Raw genomic sequence first — 17,847 nt, forward strand, 5'->3', positions numbered from 1 at the left:
TGTGTTGCGCACACACAGACATGGAATTCAGCAATATACAGCATGGAGCATCTGATACCTGTTGCTAAGGGGAGCTTTGTATGTGATTTTGGCCATTGAAGGCAAAGAATGGAGAGCAGGAGAAGAAAAAGTTATAGAGAGGGACTTGATTACAACAGGACTAATGTTAAATGTGTAGGTGCAACAGAGAAAGGAGTGGAGGAGATGGGGGTAGCCTGGGAAATAGAATGGATGCAGAAACAGAAGGTTGTGTGTACATTGGGGCAGGGGGAGATGTTTCAGGGATTTGTGGAGAAGGTAGCAAAAGTGGTTGAGCTGTTCTTGTAACTGTACTGGAATACCAGCCATGGAGAAGTATGTAATCAAGTGCAGTTTATAGGTCCCACTTCCAAGCAGATGGTGGTCCTTCTGCACATGGGAGTCACTCCAGAATTGTTATTGCAGCTTCAGGGGGAGGAGAGCAAAAGGAAAGAATGAAATAAGCTGCAGGCTCCCAGTAGAGGTTCCATTTTTGTGACCCTGTCTGAGGTGGGAGTGACCTGCATAGGTAAGCTCAACCAGTAACAAAAGCTTTGAGATGGAATAAAGTTAACATTTAATATGTATTTTCACAAAATATACAGAGAAGCTTTATCAGAGAGAAACATAGTGGTATATGCTTCTGTTGGTCAGAATGCTGGTTAATAGTCCAGGATGAACTGTTGATGTTTCTTTGTTGCCATGGAGGCTAATAATTAGGAGATGGCTTCCTGATCATCAGGAACTTCCCTGTGACCATCAGGGCTTGGAGAGGGTGATTTCTTGTTAACTGAAGGGAGTGGATGACAGCTGTGTGTGTGTGTGTGTGTGTGTGTGTGTGTGTGTGTGTGTGTGTATAGAGGAGGAGAAGCTGCTGTTTGCAGTTTGGAAGAGGTGGAGAGAGGAAAGTTTCTGGCAGGAGCTAGCAGAAAGTGGGGATAGCTTTGAGGATGGGTTGTCCATGTTTCTCTTTAGACCAGGGCTGGGGAACCTGTGGCCCTAAAGATTAGACTACAGTTCAAATCAGTCCTAGCCAACATGGCCAATGATTAGGGAGTTTTAGTGCAACAGCATCTGGAGGGTTTGAGGCTGCCCATTACTGTCTTATGAATCTGTATTGCTGAGGCCCTTGCTTACTCTCAACTTATATTCTGCTTCTCTATGTAAAATAAGGTGCCTTTTATAGTGTTTGTTTTAAGGCGCTCTCATGCCTGGGAAACCAAGCCTTGTGGCACTGGAACTTTTTATTTCTCAGGGATGTGAACTCATGGTACTGTGGGGAAAACTTTGTTGCCCCAAGTCAGTCCACCCCTAAATAGCTAGCAAGGCTGAGTAAAGTGGTTTCAGATTCTTAGACACAAGAAATATTGGATGCAACATGCTCTTTTTCCCAAGAGGTGAGCAAACAGAGGAAAGCAGTGACAGCAGCAGAACCCCAGGAGAAGATATGGCTGTTGTTTGGCATGGCCAACAGCCAAGACTAACAGCCTGCGATCTCTAAATATTTACCAGTTTTCCCAGGGCAGTAAATTCTGCAAGTGGGTGGGAATTAGCTAACTCTGAAGAACATTCACAGGGAGCGTATTCCTGATGCTTTTAACCCCTGTCCGTTCTGTGCCGCCATTGCACTTGGGCCTTTGGGATTGTAGTGTTGGTGATAAATTTACTTAAGTCTGTGTGCAGGGACCGGAAGCCAAATTTAGATGATAATGAAGCGAGGTGTGCTCTTGTCCCTGTCCAAAGACTCAAATTTGTGGCTACAGACAATGTATATGAAAGATATCAAACTGCTAGTCATAGATATCGATGAAAGCAACTACTTAGAAATGGGAATGATTAAGCTGTATAGAAATGTGTTAAACAAGCAAACAAACAGTTGTGAAACAACGTCAGATACATTAATTTTGCCTGCGTGAGGGTTCTTCATTGTGGGGCTTCATTTACCTTGAGCATCCATTAGGAAGATCAAACCAAAATGTTTCCCAGCAGCACAACCCTGAAGGTTCCAGGGGAGCGTGGATGAAGCGTTCGCCCCACCCCACCCTATAGCAGTGATTGTACATTACTCCCTGCAGTTGCAGCTGAGCACCAATTTTTTAAAAACTCAGTCCACAGTGAAGCCAGGAAGTGTTCCCCTAGCTGTTACAGATGTTATCACATAGCTGGCTCTTATTTGTTCTATTGCATCATTATGCAGCCAAACTGGAAGCCCTGTTCACACAATTGTGCGCCAACTGTGCATTGACTGTAAAGTGGGGCTGTGCCTTTTAGCTCTGTCCCTGAGAGCACATCTGTTTTCCTAGAACAAAATTGCATTGTGTGCAGTTGCCTGGAAAGAAACAAGAAACCTGCAAGGTTCTGCTTGCTTTTAGAGGGGCTCCATGCAGCTGGGACACCTGCACAGCTGGGTGGCCTGATTGTGCAGAGCAGCTTTATGCGTGAAGCAGCTCATGCATTGAGTTTTCACTTACAGACTATTGTAGTCAATGCATGGTTGTTTTAGGAAGCAGGGTTAAAAGTGTGGTCCTGGTCCTCAGTTAAAACACAGCAGCTCTACATATGAGGAATGCGTGAATGACAGTTAATGTTTTCTGACCTCACTTGGGCTTCTTGTGGGTTAATTTTGAAAATCACAGTTATGGGGATTACAGATAAATCTTTAAAAAGGGCAAGAAAGGTGAGTAAAAAGGGCTTTCATTAAAACGGACCCTTTCAATACAAAAAAAGTTGCATATAAATGATGCAAAGAAACCACCCCAGCTACTGCCCTTTCTGAATAGCTGCCCAGACAATGATCATCTTCTAAGGATTAATTAAAGTATCTCTTTAATGGACTATGGAAGCATCGTAACAGCATTTTGATGTGATCCAAGTTCCCTAAAGTGTCTTTCTTCTTCCCCACAGGTATACATTATTAAAGTCACCTGGTCCAATGGCGCCACTGAAGCAATTTACCGACGGTACAGCAAGTTCTTTGACCTGCAGGTAAGATTATTGCTGTGTTTTTGCCATATTCTGGGGTTCCTGTTCTGGAGGGCTATAACCTATTATCTGACCTGTGTTTGGGATGGTGCAGAGTATTTTGGTCAGGTGACAGTTTTACACTTTTACATGACAGCTGCCTTGAATGGATTGTGAAGTCCCACGGCTGGTTCGTCTCCTATGGTTTTGCATGCTTATTGGAAGTGCCAGCATTAATGTTGATCCGTGTCACACCTTTCCTTCTTTCTGAGAACCACCCTCTTGGTTCCAGACATGCTGGGGCAGGATAGTATCATAGAATTGTAGAGTTGTAGGAGACCCCAAGGGTCATCAAGTCCAACTCGCTGCAATTCAGGAATCTCAGTTAAAGCATCCATTATGGCTATTCAACCTCTGCTGAAAAACCTACAAGGAAAGAGAGTCTACAACCTCCCGAGTACGGTGGTACCTTGGGTTACATATGCTTCAGGTTACAGACTCTGCTAACCCTGAAATAGTGCTTCAGGTTAAGGTAACTTTGCTTCAGGATGAGAACAGAAATTGTGCTCGGTGCGGCGGCGGCAAGAGGCCCCATTAGCTAAAGTGGTGCTTCAGGTTAAGAACAGTTTCAGGTTAAGTACGGACCTCCGGAACAAATTAAGTACTTAACCCGAGGTACCACTGTACAGAAGAGGGCGAGCTTGGGGGTTGAGGGGCGTGTTCCCAAATGCAAGGAGGCTGCCAGATAACTAAAGTTAAGATCTTCCTCTTCAGAAATGCTTTTTAAAGACATGGTTTGATGTTCACTGCAGATATTTGACTTCAAAGTTTTACTGGAACCGGGTTATGTTTTATTGCTCCTGTTTCCTTTTTGTGTGTTTGAGTTTTATTTTTGACTGCTGCCTTTATTGGAGGTTTTACTTGGTATTATGGATTGATTTTAATGTTGCCAGCTGCTTTGAAAGTCAGTTTGGCCAAAAAGGAGATTAGACGTGTAGGAAATAAATGAGAGAAGCAGCAGCAAAGAAGCTACTTCACAACTTTGCCAGAGTTGCTCTGGGTCTTCCATGCTCAGCATGTGAATGTGGCCTTTTAAACTGCAACTGCTTCGTTGTGGAGGAGAACTTGCTTTCTCTGAAGCTTCATATAAACCCTAAATTAAGCCCAAGTGCTTCTCGACTTGAGTTACATGGGTTGGGCATAAGATTCACGTGCAAGGTCACAACTGATGCATTTTGGCCTGCTCTTAAGGAAACCTAGATGTAGTCTGGATTCCCTCAGTCTTTCCTTCATGCGTTCCATGGGCCTTCTGTGTCCAGTGGAGTCACTTGTATCTAACAGTTAAGACAGGGATGGAGCTGTGTTTGATAAACAAGGAAGGTGGCTAGTAGACTTTGCCCCTCTTGCCATGCAAGTAACACAAACCATTTGCTGTGAATGTGTGGTGGATCTGTACAGTTGGGCAAAGGCTCACTTGTTTATTTTATCAGGAATTATCTTATTTTAATCCCTTGCATGTTAGATTTTGACCTGAAAGTTCGCCCCATTTGTCTTCAAGCTCCGGTTTAAATCACATTTCTAAAAGTTGCAAGATGCTCATGTCTTCGTAATGTATATGTGAATTTAGCACCTTTGTCTTTTTTCTACATGCCTTAAAGTAGCTTTCAGTAAAAAAAGAAGAAGGGGGGAGCCAGTTGTTTGGAAAGTGTTAGTTTTCATACCCACTACCGCTTCAGATGTTGCTTTGCTGCCTTGAATGATTGTAGAATGAGGAATTAATTTTTTCCAAAATTGTGTTGAATTGGTGATGCTTTATTTCTGGTGCTTCAGAGTTTGGATATTAGCTTAATAGTGTCTAAATGTCTAGCATGCTGAATTAGGGTGTTTGTTGCTACCAAATGTTTCAGGCCGTAGTCTGATGTGGTTACTTGGAACATGCAGAGTGTGTGTTTGGGGCCATCTTTTTAAGTGACATTTTATTTAGCTCCTGCTCATTGTGAATGGAATCCGTTTCTGGTAAACTGGTGCTCACAAAGTTTTTGTGAGTCTGGTGGGTTTAGTATCCAGTGGTTAGGATTCCTATTTTGATACAAGCCCCTTCATTCAGCTCCTTTTTCCAGTTTCTCCGTGAACAATGACCTTAATGAATTATTTTGCCAGTAATGCACACCATGGAATGTAGAAAGAGAATTAATTCATTGCACAGCATTATTGGCAGCATAATGCATTGCAGGTTTCTGGAAAGAGAATACATCATATTACAGAGTTTTCTTGTTTTTCTGGAGCACAAATGTGATACCCAATTTTAATGCATAACTTTCTCACTCCTACTTTTGCCCAGTGGTTTTGTTATTATCATATGTAGTAAGTTAATTTTTGAGGAGGGTGGTTCGGATGCTGCTAAGGCTAGACAAAACCACAATGGAGGGTAGGGCTGGCCGATATCAGCATTGTGGTATATCACCAGCCCAACATCGCGGTCTGGCGATATACCACAATGTTGAAAAACCAAGCTGCATTGGCCTCAGCCTGCAAGGCACCAGGTGAAATTGCCACAGGTCTCACCGCGGGAGCTGAGGCGGTTTCACCCCAGTGCCTAGCAGGCTGGGACAACACAGCTTGTTTGTACGGCTCAGCTGGGGCATGGGAGGGCTCCCGATCCTTAGCTGAGCCATTCCCGGTGTTCCCCCTGCTTGCGTGGGAGCCAGTGCCAGGCTGGAGGATCCTTTAACTGCTCAGCTGAGGGAAATGGCAACCGCTGAGCAGTTTAAAGATGCAGAGGGAGGAACAAGCTGTATTGGTGCCTCGCCGATGCAGCTTTTTTGTCCCTCTGTGCAGTATGAGGGCAGAGTGGGATGGCGGCTTCACTTAGCGATATATCGCTTGTGAAACCGCCACTGCTCCTGAGTCGCTCTGCTAGTAACGCTTGCTGGGGGAAGTCACTAGCAGAGGGACTCAGGAGCTGTGGTGATTTCACCAGTGATATACCTCTGAGTGAAGCCAACATCGCGGTCTGCTCCTCATACTGGTCCTGGACGATCTATTGATATATCGCCTAGGCCTCATGGAAGGTCTGATTTGATCTGAAAGTTGGTGGCAAAAGCCGTACAGAATATTCCTATCTAGCTCTGGACATCAGATGAAGAGTGTGTTTTCCAAAGAGAGATGAGCCAAGGGCACTAGCTGTGCTTTATGAGCCAGAACACAAACTCGGCTGTATAGATGAGAGGAAAATTCAGAAAGTGAGCACCTGTTACAATTGCTTCTGTAGCCTCATGATCTGAATCTGGGCATTATAGCAAGTCCCAAACCTAAGGACTGGTTTCTTGATCAAGTGCCTTGCAACAACTTTTTTTTTCCACCTGGAGTCTGCAAAGGTGGTTTACAAAATTGATGAAATACAACTGTTCATAGGCTAAAAATCTATTGGATGACTCAAGATCCTTTGAGACTGGGTGAAGGAGAGAAGGTGTACTTGCAAGATCTCAGCTTGGGAAGGTTCTTCATCAGCCATTTATTTTTGTTTACCTATATAATAGAACAAAGGGACGCGGGTGGCGCTGTGGGTAAAAGCCTCAGTGCCTAGGACTTGCCGATTGAAAGGTCGGCGGTTCGAATCCCCGCGACGGGGTGTGCTCCCGTTTCTTGGTCCCAGCACCTGCCAACCTAGCAGTTCGAAAGCACCCCCGGGTGCAAGTAGATAAATAGGGACCGCTTACTGGCGGGAAGGTAAACGGCGTTTCTGTGCGCTGCGCTGGCTCGCCAGATGCAGCTTTATCACGCTGGCCACGTGAACCGGAAGTGTCTCCGGACAGCGCTGGCCCCCAGCCTCTTATGTGAGATGGGCGCACAACCCTAGAGTCGGACACGACTGGCCCGTACGGGCAGGGGTACCTTTTATATAATAGAACAGATAAGTGCTGCAATTGTTATCGGTGGTTTCTTCATTATGTTTGCTGTACTGTAATATGAATGGACCACCAGCAATTACATCACAGAGAGCACTTTCAGATCACTTAAACACAATTAAGTTTCAAAGGACTTGACTCATAGGCATTAGAGAGGTATAGTGGCTAGTGTGTTAGACTAGGCGCCAGGAGACTACGTTCAAATCCTCAATTATCATGTTACAGGTAGGTAGTCATGTTGGTCTGCCATAGTCAAAACAAAACAAAAAAAATTCCTTCCAGTAGCATCTTACAGACCAACTAAGTTTGTTATTGGTATGAGCTTCCGTGTGCATGCACACTTCTTCAGATCCACTGAAACAGAAGTCACCAGACCCTTATATATATTGAGAGGGTGGGGAGGGGTATTACTCAGAAGGGTGATGGGAATGGGTGATTGGCTGATAGGTGTGGTAAACCTGTTGACAACTGTTAAGGACTGCAATTGTCTTACAGGAAAAAGCAAGGGGTGAGATGGCTAAAAATAGCTTTATCATGTATAATGAGATAAGAATCCAATGTCTCTATTCAGACCAGGTCTCTCCATGGTTTTAAGTTTGGTAGTAAGTTGTAATTCAGCAACTTCTCTTTCCAGTCAATTTCTGAAATTCTTTTGTAATAAAACAGCTACTTTGATATCTTGTATAGAAAGTCCTGGGAGATTGAAGTGTTCTACTGGTTTCTCTGTCTTGTGATTCTTGATGTCAGTTATCATGCTCACTGAGAGACTTTGATTTAGTCACTATCTCTCAGCCTAACTTAAGAAGTGTGCATGCACACGAAAGCTCATACCAAGAACTAACTTAGTTGGTCTTTAAGGTGCTACTGGAAGGAATTTTTTTTGTTTTACCTCACATGGTTGTTCTTGTTGAAACAAAATGGGGTGGGGCAATGAATGCTGCTTTGTGGTCACTGAAGACTTGATAAGTACTGTAGCTGAGATTGTAATCAGTGGCCTGAATGGAACAAACCTGCTGAATTGTACTCCAATTCCAATGGAAATAAAAATCTTTTTTTTTTTTTTTGATACTTGTACTTTCATGAATCCTGTTTGCTCTGTATTTGCTCTTTTGGTTTCCGGCCTCTTTCTCCTTTTCATACCCCCCCCCCCCCCCATTTCATACTGCCTTATTTGTGAGCCATAATTTCTTGTTTTAGAAAAAAAATCTGGATCAACGTGTTGTAAATCCTGGACTTGCTATTCTCTCCTAGGTTGTTTCAGATGGAGGAATGGTTCTCATAGAACAGACCTTTTTCCTATTAGCTCATGTTGTGCTGTGCCAGGCGATACGATGTACGTGTCACCACCCTGGAAGCAAAGTGCTTTTGCCATCAAAATGGGGTTGGGCATGCAATGTGCCAAAGTTATTTTGGCCACTGATCCATTTGGCAGATATGGTGGAAACTTTATACATGGCATGAGAATAAATTGTAATGTGCACCAAGAGGCTGCCTCCCATTATGCTGAAGATTTCCTTTGGTCGTTCACTGCTTGGCTGTGGGTGGGGTTTTATTTTTATTTTTTTTGAAAAGGAAAACCATAATGAACATAGGTCTAGAGTATAAAATTTAATTTATTTCCCTCCTCTTCACCTGCAGCTAAAAATTGATTAGAGAGCTCAGTTGCCCCCCATTTAGACCTGCCAGCTGTATGTCCTATCTACCATAAAGGTAAAGGTAAAGGTACCCCTGCCCGTACGGGCCAGTCTTGACAGACTCTGGGGTTGTGCGCCCATCTCACTCAAGAGGCCAGGGGCCAGCGCTGTCCGGAGACACTTCCGGGTCACATGGCCAGCGTGACATCGCTGCTCTGGCGAGCCAGAGCCGCACTCGGAAACGCCGTTTACCTTCCCGCTGGTAAGCGGTCCCTATTTATCTACTTGCACCCGGAGGTGCTTTCGAACTGCTAGGTTGGCAGGCGCTGGGACCAAGCAGCGGGAGCGCACCCCGCCGCAGGGATTCGAACCGCCGACCTTTCGATCGGCAAGTCCTAGGCGCTGAGGCTTTAACCCACAGCGCCACCTGCGTCCCTCTCCTATCTACCATAACTGCTACTAAATTTGGGAGTGCAGGTGGGGAACATTGATCTGATTCATAGTGGGTTTTCTTTTCCTTACTTGTATGAATTAGGGTGGTGGGATTGTTTTGTACTCTTACCTTCTTGTCCACACCTTGAGTTACATCCTGACAAGTAATTCATATTTTGTGAGACTGTATAGACATGCTCTAACAGCTTAATGTTACTTGTATAATATTGACGACAGTCATTGCTGTTGGTATACCACCTGAAATAACTAGAGGAAGGCCCCATAATTGATCCTTCTCTCTTTGACTGTAGGCGTGCGTCCCTTCCAATGACCATAGTATTGACACTGGGGTGGGATGCAGTGAGATGTCTCTCCCTATCCTTATCTCTCTCTTACTTCACACTGCACTGCTCAGTACAAATTCCCATTTGACTCTGGTTGGAAGATGCTCTCAAGTCTGCCTCCACCCATTGGGAAGGTTTATGAGCACAACTCACCTTTTTCCCATCTGTTTATACTGCCCCTCAGTATAAATGTCAGGGATGATTTCCAGCAGTGTCTGCCTGCTTGTGGAACAGATTTACCCCACACTGTCCCCTTTTTATCCTCTCAGCTGCCCCCACAGTGCCCTCACATGCCAAAAACCTGCTCTGGAGAGTTGGGTGAACCCTCCAGAGCAGATGTGGGGGTCAAAACATTAAGCTTACCTCCCAACACAGCAGTAGAGGGACTAGGGGAGCAGTAAAACAGCCACGAATGTCTTTCTGGGAGCCAGCATTCTTGCTTGTTTATGGTAACCATAGTTTGGCTATGAGGCCTCTGTGACCTCATTGTTTTCAGCATACAGTATAAACAAAATCATATAGCACACCCCCCCCCCGACAAAACAATAAAAAACCTTTCACACTGGATCTCTTGTAGACTCGACACTTGCTATTCTAGCCTAAGAGTTTACTGTTATCATTTTGATACAGTAGCTCAAATGCTTGATAGTCTGTAATAATTATTTAAGAAGTCATTACAAAAAAATCCCTTTGCAGCAGGGATATTATCTTGTGGTACTGCTAGCAGGACCCGTGCCTCATTTATAAATGCTGTTTTGTTACTTATTTATTCAGATTTTAAGAGGATGCATAATGCTTAAAGGCAGTAGTGAAGTAGGTGAACCCCAATATTAGTAATTTACTTCCCAGTATGGTAGCAATGCAAGGTCTATAAAGCAGGTAATCTTTTAAATAAGAAATCTTAAAGGGGCAGGGGAAATAGTCATAAATATGCTTATTCCAGTCACTTTGGAGCTGCAGTATCTTAGAAATCTTTCCCCCGAATTCTCCCTAATACATAATAATGATGTATTACACTCTAGTTGAAAGCTGGCTCCTTGGTCTTGATCCATTAATAGCTTTCCTGCATTGGCAGCTAGCAGAGAGCTCATTCTACCAAATGCTCTGGTGCCAAAGTAGGCCAGCCAGGTTTGGAATTGGCTTAAACAGACAGACACACTAACTATCTGCTGCGAATGATATCCCATCTGATTCTTACTTTTGGAAATTTACTTGAGAAATACCTCCATTAAAAAACTGTGCCAGGCTGCTAAAGCAGCACTAAGCAATTTGCACATAAGAGAAACACATCAAAAGTACATAGCTTTGGGGAACTTCTTTTTAAATCCAAGATCATAACAGCTCCATTACTACTACTCAATTTACTACTACCTAAACTGAAGATTTAAAAGAAGCAGAGATCCAGCTTTTAACACATTACTGGGCATGGATTGTCTGTGCTTGCGTAAAATGTGTGGTGGGCAGTGCTTTCCCCCCCAGGGGGTACTCAAGGGTACACAGTACTGGCACCTCTTTGTTGTTGTTGTTGTTAAAGCAAGTGCCACACTTCTGTAACAATTTCATGGTGAGCACTGGCACCTATTTTCCCAGAAAAAAGCACTGGTGGTGGACATGATGTTGTGTGTGTGTGTGGGGGGGAAATATAGAGTTGTCGCCAACCAAGTCTTACTCAGAGTAGGCTCACTGAATGTCTACAGCCCGTAGCCTTAGTCACTGGTACCCTTTTTGCATCCATAACAACATAAGCTTCAAAACCTTTTACGTGTGAAAACACATTCCAAAAACGGGAACACTTCGTTGTATAATTGCACCAGCATTTGTAGGGCAAGCGTTTGGAAGAGGGAGAGCAGTTCAGTGGGCATGGGTGTGTATTATTTGTGCAAAAGACAGTTGAACCTAGGGGTTCCCAAACCTTGAACCCAAACCATTTGGAGAGGTAGGCTCAAAATGAACAAGTTTATTGCCTTGGTTGGAGATAAATCAGTAGCAAAACACTTAACATGTGGGCAGGACTCCAGAGCCCTAACATCTGCAGCAGCATCTTCCAAATGCTTGTGTGGACTGCCTGTTTGGACAAACCCACACAAAAGCAAGTCTCTGCATCTTTTTAATGCTAACATGTCAGGGAGAAGTCTAGGTTAGAAGGTTCCTCCCTTGTTTTTGTATGTAGATTTTTTGTATGTGGACAGAAGTCAAAAGTGCAATTTCCAAGTGCCAGGAAGCCCATATTCATGAAAATTCTGGATATGTAGTTTTGGTTCCCAATTGTCCTTTAAAAGAAAATGCACCATAATGTCTCTCTCTGTGTGTGACTTCATTGATGAAGTAGTCTTTTGTGAACATATCTAAGAGAAGGTGGTGTCTGTCTGTCTGTTTGTTTCTCAATTCTGAGAGTGATGTGGTGGAAGCTCACCATCACCTAAGGTGGGTGTGCACTGGAAAAAATACTTATTTTGAAACACATGTGCTGTGAACCTGAAGATAGGGCAACTTTTTTAAAAATAGGCTTTTGGCTTTCAAGAGTGACATAGTATTTCCTCTCCTCCCTCACTCTCTGGGGGAGTGATGTAGGATATATTTGCATATAGAAGCCCTTCAGATCTGCACTGCTACAGTAAAATTTAATTGTCCCTCCCTGGTTCTATGTTGAAGAAGCCTGAAGTGTGAGCTAATGTTCTAAAACCCCACTGCCACTTAATTAAAAGCTACAGGAAAGAAGTCCAACTAGTCTACTGCTAGTGGCGTCTGGCAGCAAAAACCTGTCTCATGTTCTATAGTTGCTGTCTCAGACCACGATAAGAGACACCAATATCACATCATCCCTTACCTACTGGAGGTCCATTAACCATGGGCAGGGATTGGCTGGGCCTGGAGGTGTAGCTTGGTTTATTTGACTTAATTTCCAAAGAGTCTGTCTCTTCTCACCACAGTCTGGTTCAAAACCTGTGGCTGAACCATAAGCTGTTATGCTACGATTTGTGCTTGAGGGTGGCTACCTGGTTGTATTCTAAATGCCACTTGCAAAAGGGACTATGGTTTTAAAAATAAATCTGAGATTTTATTGACTAATCAGATCAATCCTTCTCAAAAACTAAGCAGAGTAAACAAAACAGGCTAGATGTACTGAAACAAAAACAAAATGCAAGGAAGATAAACTACTTATCAAACATAACAGAGCACATAAACAAAACAGTACACACAACTGAAACTACTTTTTGTTATATGTAACTTTGCATTCTCTTAAGCAAATATTTTCAGAATAACGTGTCAAAGAAGAAAATGGTCAATAATCTTAAACACAAATTACAGAAATAGCAATGGCAAGCTAAAAAGATTTGCTTAAGTTTTTAAAAGGTGCCAAGTTATTCACACCCTTTAAAAAAATGTAGCACCAGCCATGTTTATTGTTTTGTTTGATATAATGGTCTTTTATACTTGTCAATTTTGTTCAGTTCCAAAACACAGTGAGTTACATTAAACATTAACATTACTGGGAATTAATCTCTTCTTCTTTTATTCCTTATCTTTATCAGCTGTCAGATGAAAAGTTTGATTTGTTTTTGGCCCTGTGCACATGTGTGAATTGTGACCTGTTGAAACAAGTACCATTAAATCTAAGTAATAAAATCGCATAGGAGTTATTCTACAGCACCTATTTTAGTAGCAAGCTCAATTCCTTTGTGTGCACAGTGATGGAAGGACAATAGAAGTAGCTGCTGCATTTAATTTTCTTAGCTCACCTGTTCTGTGAGAGTAAATAGCACAGAGATACTTATTACAGTTGTTTCAAGGGAATGTGCAATAAAAAACTTTTTTAATGATCTCAGTGGGTATACTAAGCATGGGAACCTTGGAAGGAAGTGATCATGTCCTTCTTGGTTTAATGATTCAGAGGCAAGGGAAATCTGAGTGTAGTTGGACACGCACTCTGGACTTTAAGAAGGCTGATTTCAAAAAGCTTAAGGAGGTGCTGGGTGAGATCACATGGTCAGAAATATTCAAAGAGAAGGGAATCCAAGGTAGATGGGAGTTTTTTAAAGGTGACATATTGAAGGTGAAATGCAGACTATTCCAACAGGAAAGAGTATGGGAGGACTCTAAAGAATCAGTGTGGCTTCATAAAAAAACAACCCTCTTTTTTGGAGGTTTTTAAGCAGAGGTTGGATGGCCATCTATCATGTACAATGTAGTTGAGATTACTACATTGCAGGGGGTTGGACTAGATGACCCGCAGGGTCCCTTCCAACTCTACAATTCTATGATTCAGTGTCTAAATAAAAGGAGTATAAATATCTCTCTGTAGCTCCCATGACATGTCTGATGACTGGATCTATATGGAGTGAAAAATGTGAGGCTTTCAGGGAAATTATTAATTGCCTTATGCACTCTGCAGTGCTCATTTTTTGCTGATCCTAGCAACCCATTTATTCTGTGCACTGATGCCAGAACTGAAGTTTTGTGTGGTGTGTCGTGTGGGTACAGCGCTGTGCCAAGAACTTGAAAGAAGGAAAAAGACATACAGCTTTTGTTAGCCAAGGACTTACTGTTAGTGAAATCCGTTATACCATACCCAAACGGGAATCTTTAACCAATTAATGGGCCTTTTTTTGGTAAAAGTTTAAAGTTATCTGTTTGGTGCACCTAAGGGAATTACTCTGAATGCGTGAAGATCACTAGAAATGTGTGAAATGTGCACAGTGGAAGATAATACTATTATATTTACACAAATATTACAAAATATTTGAGATGAGCAATATTCTCCCTGTATTTTTTCTTAGCATGGCAGACCATTGGAGGTGTAAAATCAAACTAAGACTTCCCTGTGAAGGGGTGTGTTCGTGCACATGCATGCATGTGTACACTCTGACGTTTGCAAGTGAAAAGAACCTGTGGTTGACTGAATGCTAGGGTAACAAAACAAAGCTCCTGCCTTTTCTCTGTGAAGTGTGAGTAGCTGCTATGGCCTGAGAGCCAGGGATGTTGTGAGACCTTACACAGAAAGGTGGTTTTTTTCTGAATACAGTTCCTTTACAAAGCGGATAATCTAAAAGAAATAGACTGTAACAGAGAATACCTTTTGCTAACAAGCTCCTATAATGTTGTAGATTGATCTCCACTAAGCTCATGAAGGGGATGCAGAGGGAACCCCCCCCCCCCTCTCTCTCTCTCTCACACACACACACACACACACACTCACTCTCACTCTCACTCTCACTCTATCCTGTGGCAGAACAGCAAACCTGAAATTGTACTTCAAGTTTGATGTGATGAACAAACACACACATGCATAGTTGTATCACCATTTTCCAAGTAGCATGCAATACTGTAATACACAGTGCTTTCTAAGCCTGTGCTAAATCTAAAACAGCACTTTTAACATTCGGTCTTCACCTTGATTTCAGGGAAACCCAGTCCATTTAAAACTGGAAACTAGATCCCATTTTGTCTTCTCTGGGGAGTTGTGTTTTATTACAGTAGCCTTCCTTTTGCATCCTTCTCATGGGCTTACCACTGATGAGCCTTAGGTTGCAGAATCTGGTTCGTGCACATGCTTAATCATATCTCTTCCTTGCGGGCTTGCCTGCTTTTCTTTGGTTTATTCAAGTTTGGCCTCCTCTGAGATACAGCCTTGCATTGACTGAGAATCTTTTAAGAAATATGGGGACACCGTATTGTACATGATGCTTCTGATTCATGCGTTCCAGTGACTTGGTAGTATGGGGGCAGCTAAATAAACATGTTGTAGAAAGGAAAACATGATGAGTTTCCATCAAATTGGTTCCAGCAATCTGCCCTTCCCATTTCTAGAACTGCATCAAGTCTTTTACAGTATTGCTTAAGTGTACAAATTTAATTCTCAGGCACAAGAATGCTGTGGTTCTTAGGAAGATGCATGAGAGCATATTAATAATCTGCATATTGGAATTGCTTGAAATATACACAAGTTAAATGCTGCTAATTTACTAGGCTTGAATTAGAAGATTTATATGCGCACAGCATTTTTAAAGGTCTGTAACTTGGAAATCCTTTTCATCACTAGCAGTTAATGGCAGGGCTGTAATACTGTGATATATGGGATGCTTATTTGACAACTAATAGTGTTTGTATTCTACTGTTAGTAACAGAGCATGATACTTTTTGTGCTACCTGGTGATGCCAAAGGTAATAACTGTCTTTTACTGAGGCCATAGATCAAGGGGAAAGAAATTAGAGAAAACACAGAGCTTTGTTCCTCTCCACAGGCTCAGTTTGAATTCCTGTGGCTTATTACACACTTTGAAATGTTTTCATAGGTATCTGCTCTGGATCATTTTCAAATACGTTGCTGATCCTGTAGTTGCCATTCCACTTTATTTAAACTACTGTAGAATGAAGATAATTAAAGAGGAATGGGGAGAGAGAGTTGCCAAAGGGAGAAATGGTCCTCTTTTGTCCCAGAGTAAACACTGGGTTGCCAGGTGCCTTCTGCTTCTTCAGGAGTTAGTTGAAGTGAAGCAGTGGCAGCACTGGTTTAAAGGGCCCAGGTTCAGCATCTAATTCCACTTCTGACCCCAATTCCTGGGTAAAATGTGGAGTTTGCTTAGGACACTAGGCTCCATGAAATGAGAGGGTAGCACTGATGAATGTAAAGGATGCTACTGACTACAATATAGACACTGACTGCCCTGTTTGTTCCTACTTCAGCACGTTTATCTTATTCTCCTTGCTGTTGTATTTGAAAGTTGTTAAGTTTCCTGACGATAAAATAAAGCTTGCAAGATGGGGGCTAGGATGTGAGGGGCAAAGCTATGGCACTTTTGGCCTTAGCCGAACATCCATGATCAGTTTTTAGGTTGGGTTAGCATGGCATGTCAAGATGTGATCCGTTTTTGTTTTTCATATGATAGAATAACTTTTCGTGGTATAAGTGTAATTTTGTTGGACATCTTGAGCATGTAAATGGTAGAACGGGATATAAATTAAAAAATTACATGATTAAGTGTGCTAGCTGAATCCATGACCATTATCAGTTAGGAATAACAGATGGCTTACTGATATTCTCCTGTTTTTCAACCATCCCTTTTATTTTAGCTTTCCTACAATTTTTGGATTCATACCGTGATTTGTTTCCCATGACCCTTGCATGTTCAAAAGATTTGCTGCTGCATGGAGTAATCTTCAGTCCAGCATCTGACTGCTTGGCTAGTTAAGGATTTTGGCAGAGAGCCTCCATGAGGAACCAAAGATGTGTGACAGAGCTGAGTCTTTGTGGTTTAAGCCGAGAATGGCTGAACTGTTGGCCTGCTTAGCTAGGCACTTTTTCCTTTTCTTTTTCCTTAACCCATCTTTTCGGCAAAACAAAGTTCAGATTGTGACAGTTCTGACCACCCACCCAGGTGGGTGCTAGACTGATGAAAAAGGTGTTACTTATTATCTTTTGCTGGGGGGAAAAAGTGGGAAGTAACAATTTGCTCTAGAGATTATGTTCTCTGTCTATTCCTGGAAGACTAATTTAACTATCAAAGCTCAAATACCCATTGAGCAAAATATTGAAAATAAGCGGCACCCAAGATTCTTCCTGATGGTTTTGATCAGTCCAAGAATGGGGGAATTTACTGTTGGAAAATAAGGATGGATTAAAACTGAGACCATTTGAACAAATTAAATATAAACTGGGGGGATGGCTACAATATCATCAGATTAATGAATTGTATAAACTTGATAAGAAAAATGGTTTTGCAACTGAAAAATCCAAATTGGAAACGGAATTGATAGATACAAATGTTAAAAATCTCTCCAAAATGTATAATTTATTGTTGGAATGGCATACAAAGGATGAACAAGTTAAATCAGTTATGATTGATTGGGCAAGAGATGTGGGTCACAAGATAATGATGAAAGATTGGGAGAGGTTATGGAAGAAAGGGGTTAAGTTCACAGAATGTACTGTATTAAAAGAAAATATTATGAAAATGATGTATAGATGGTACCTAACCCCGGTGAAACTAGCAAAAATCTACCACACTAATGATAACCTAGGTTGGAAATGTAAAGAGAAAGAAGGCACTTTTTTCATATGTGGTGGACGTGTCCCAAGGTGAAAGACTTCTGCGAAAAGATTTATAATGAATTAAAAAAAAAGTTGAATAATACATTTATTAAGAAACCAGAAGCCTTTCTACTTGGAATAACAGGACTGGAATTGCCCAAGAAGGGTGTTAGACTGTTTTTGTATGCCACTACAGCAGCAAGACTTTTATTAGCCAAAAAATGGAAATTGCAATAAATACTGACAATAGAAGAATGGCAGATGAAGATGATGGACCAGAAAGAGGAGGAAACACAAGAAGACTGGAAGAAATTTGAAGAATATTTAGTGAGATACTGTAATATAAGATAATTAGGAAATCCCTAGAAGTAACAGATTAGGCTAAGGGATAGAAAAACATTAATAATAAATATTATCATGGATGAAAATTTGAAGTAAGGTTAAGAAGTTTGTAATGAAAGAAGATACTGATGTTATAAATATGAAATTGGGAACTGCTAAATATGTAATAGGATGAAATC

The 17,847-nt window shown here is 42.0% G+C and overlaps 1 protein-coding gene across 3 annotated transcripts in view; it reads left to right on the forward strand.

Annotated features, from left to right (window-relative positions):
* SH3PXD2B (SH3 and PX domains 2B) overlaps positions 1 to 17,847 on the forward strand; it is a 103,677-nt gene that overhangs the window by 13,239 nt on the left and 72,591 nt on the right. For all 3 annotated transcript variants that reach the window (XM_083726134.1, XM_083726132.1, XM_083726133.1), the window contains exon 2: positions 2,923 to 3,003. Coding sequence is in view for 2 of the 3 variants with exons in the window: in XM_083726132.1 (XP_083582258.1) it covers positions 2,923 to 3,003 (81 nt within the window). In the remaining variant the exon portion in view is untranslated. The remainder of the gene's footprint in view (positions 1 to 2,922; positions 3,004 to 17,847) is intronic.

This window comes from Podarcis gaigeae, assembly GCF_964106915.1.
Source record: "Podarcis gaigeae genome assembly, chromosome: 2".
In the NCBI taxonomy this organism is placed as follows: Eukaryota; Metazoa; Chordata; class Lepidosauria; order Squamata; family Lacertidae; genus Podarcis; species Podarcis gaigeae.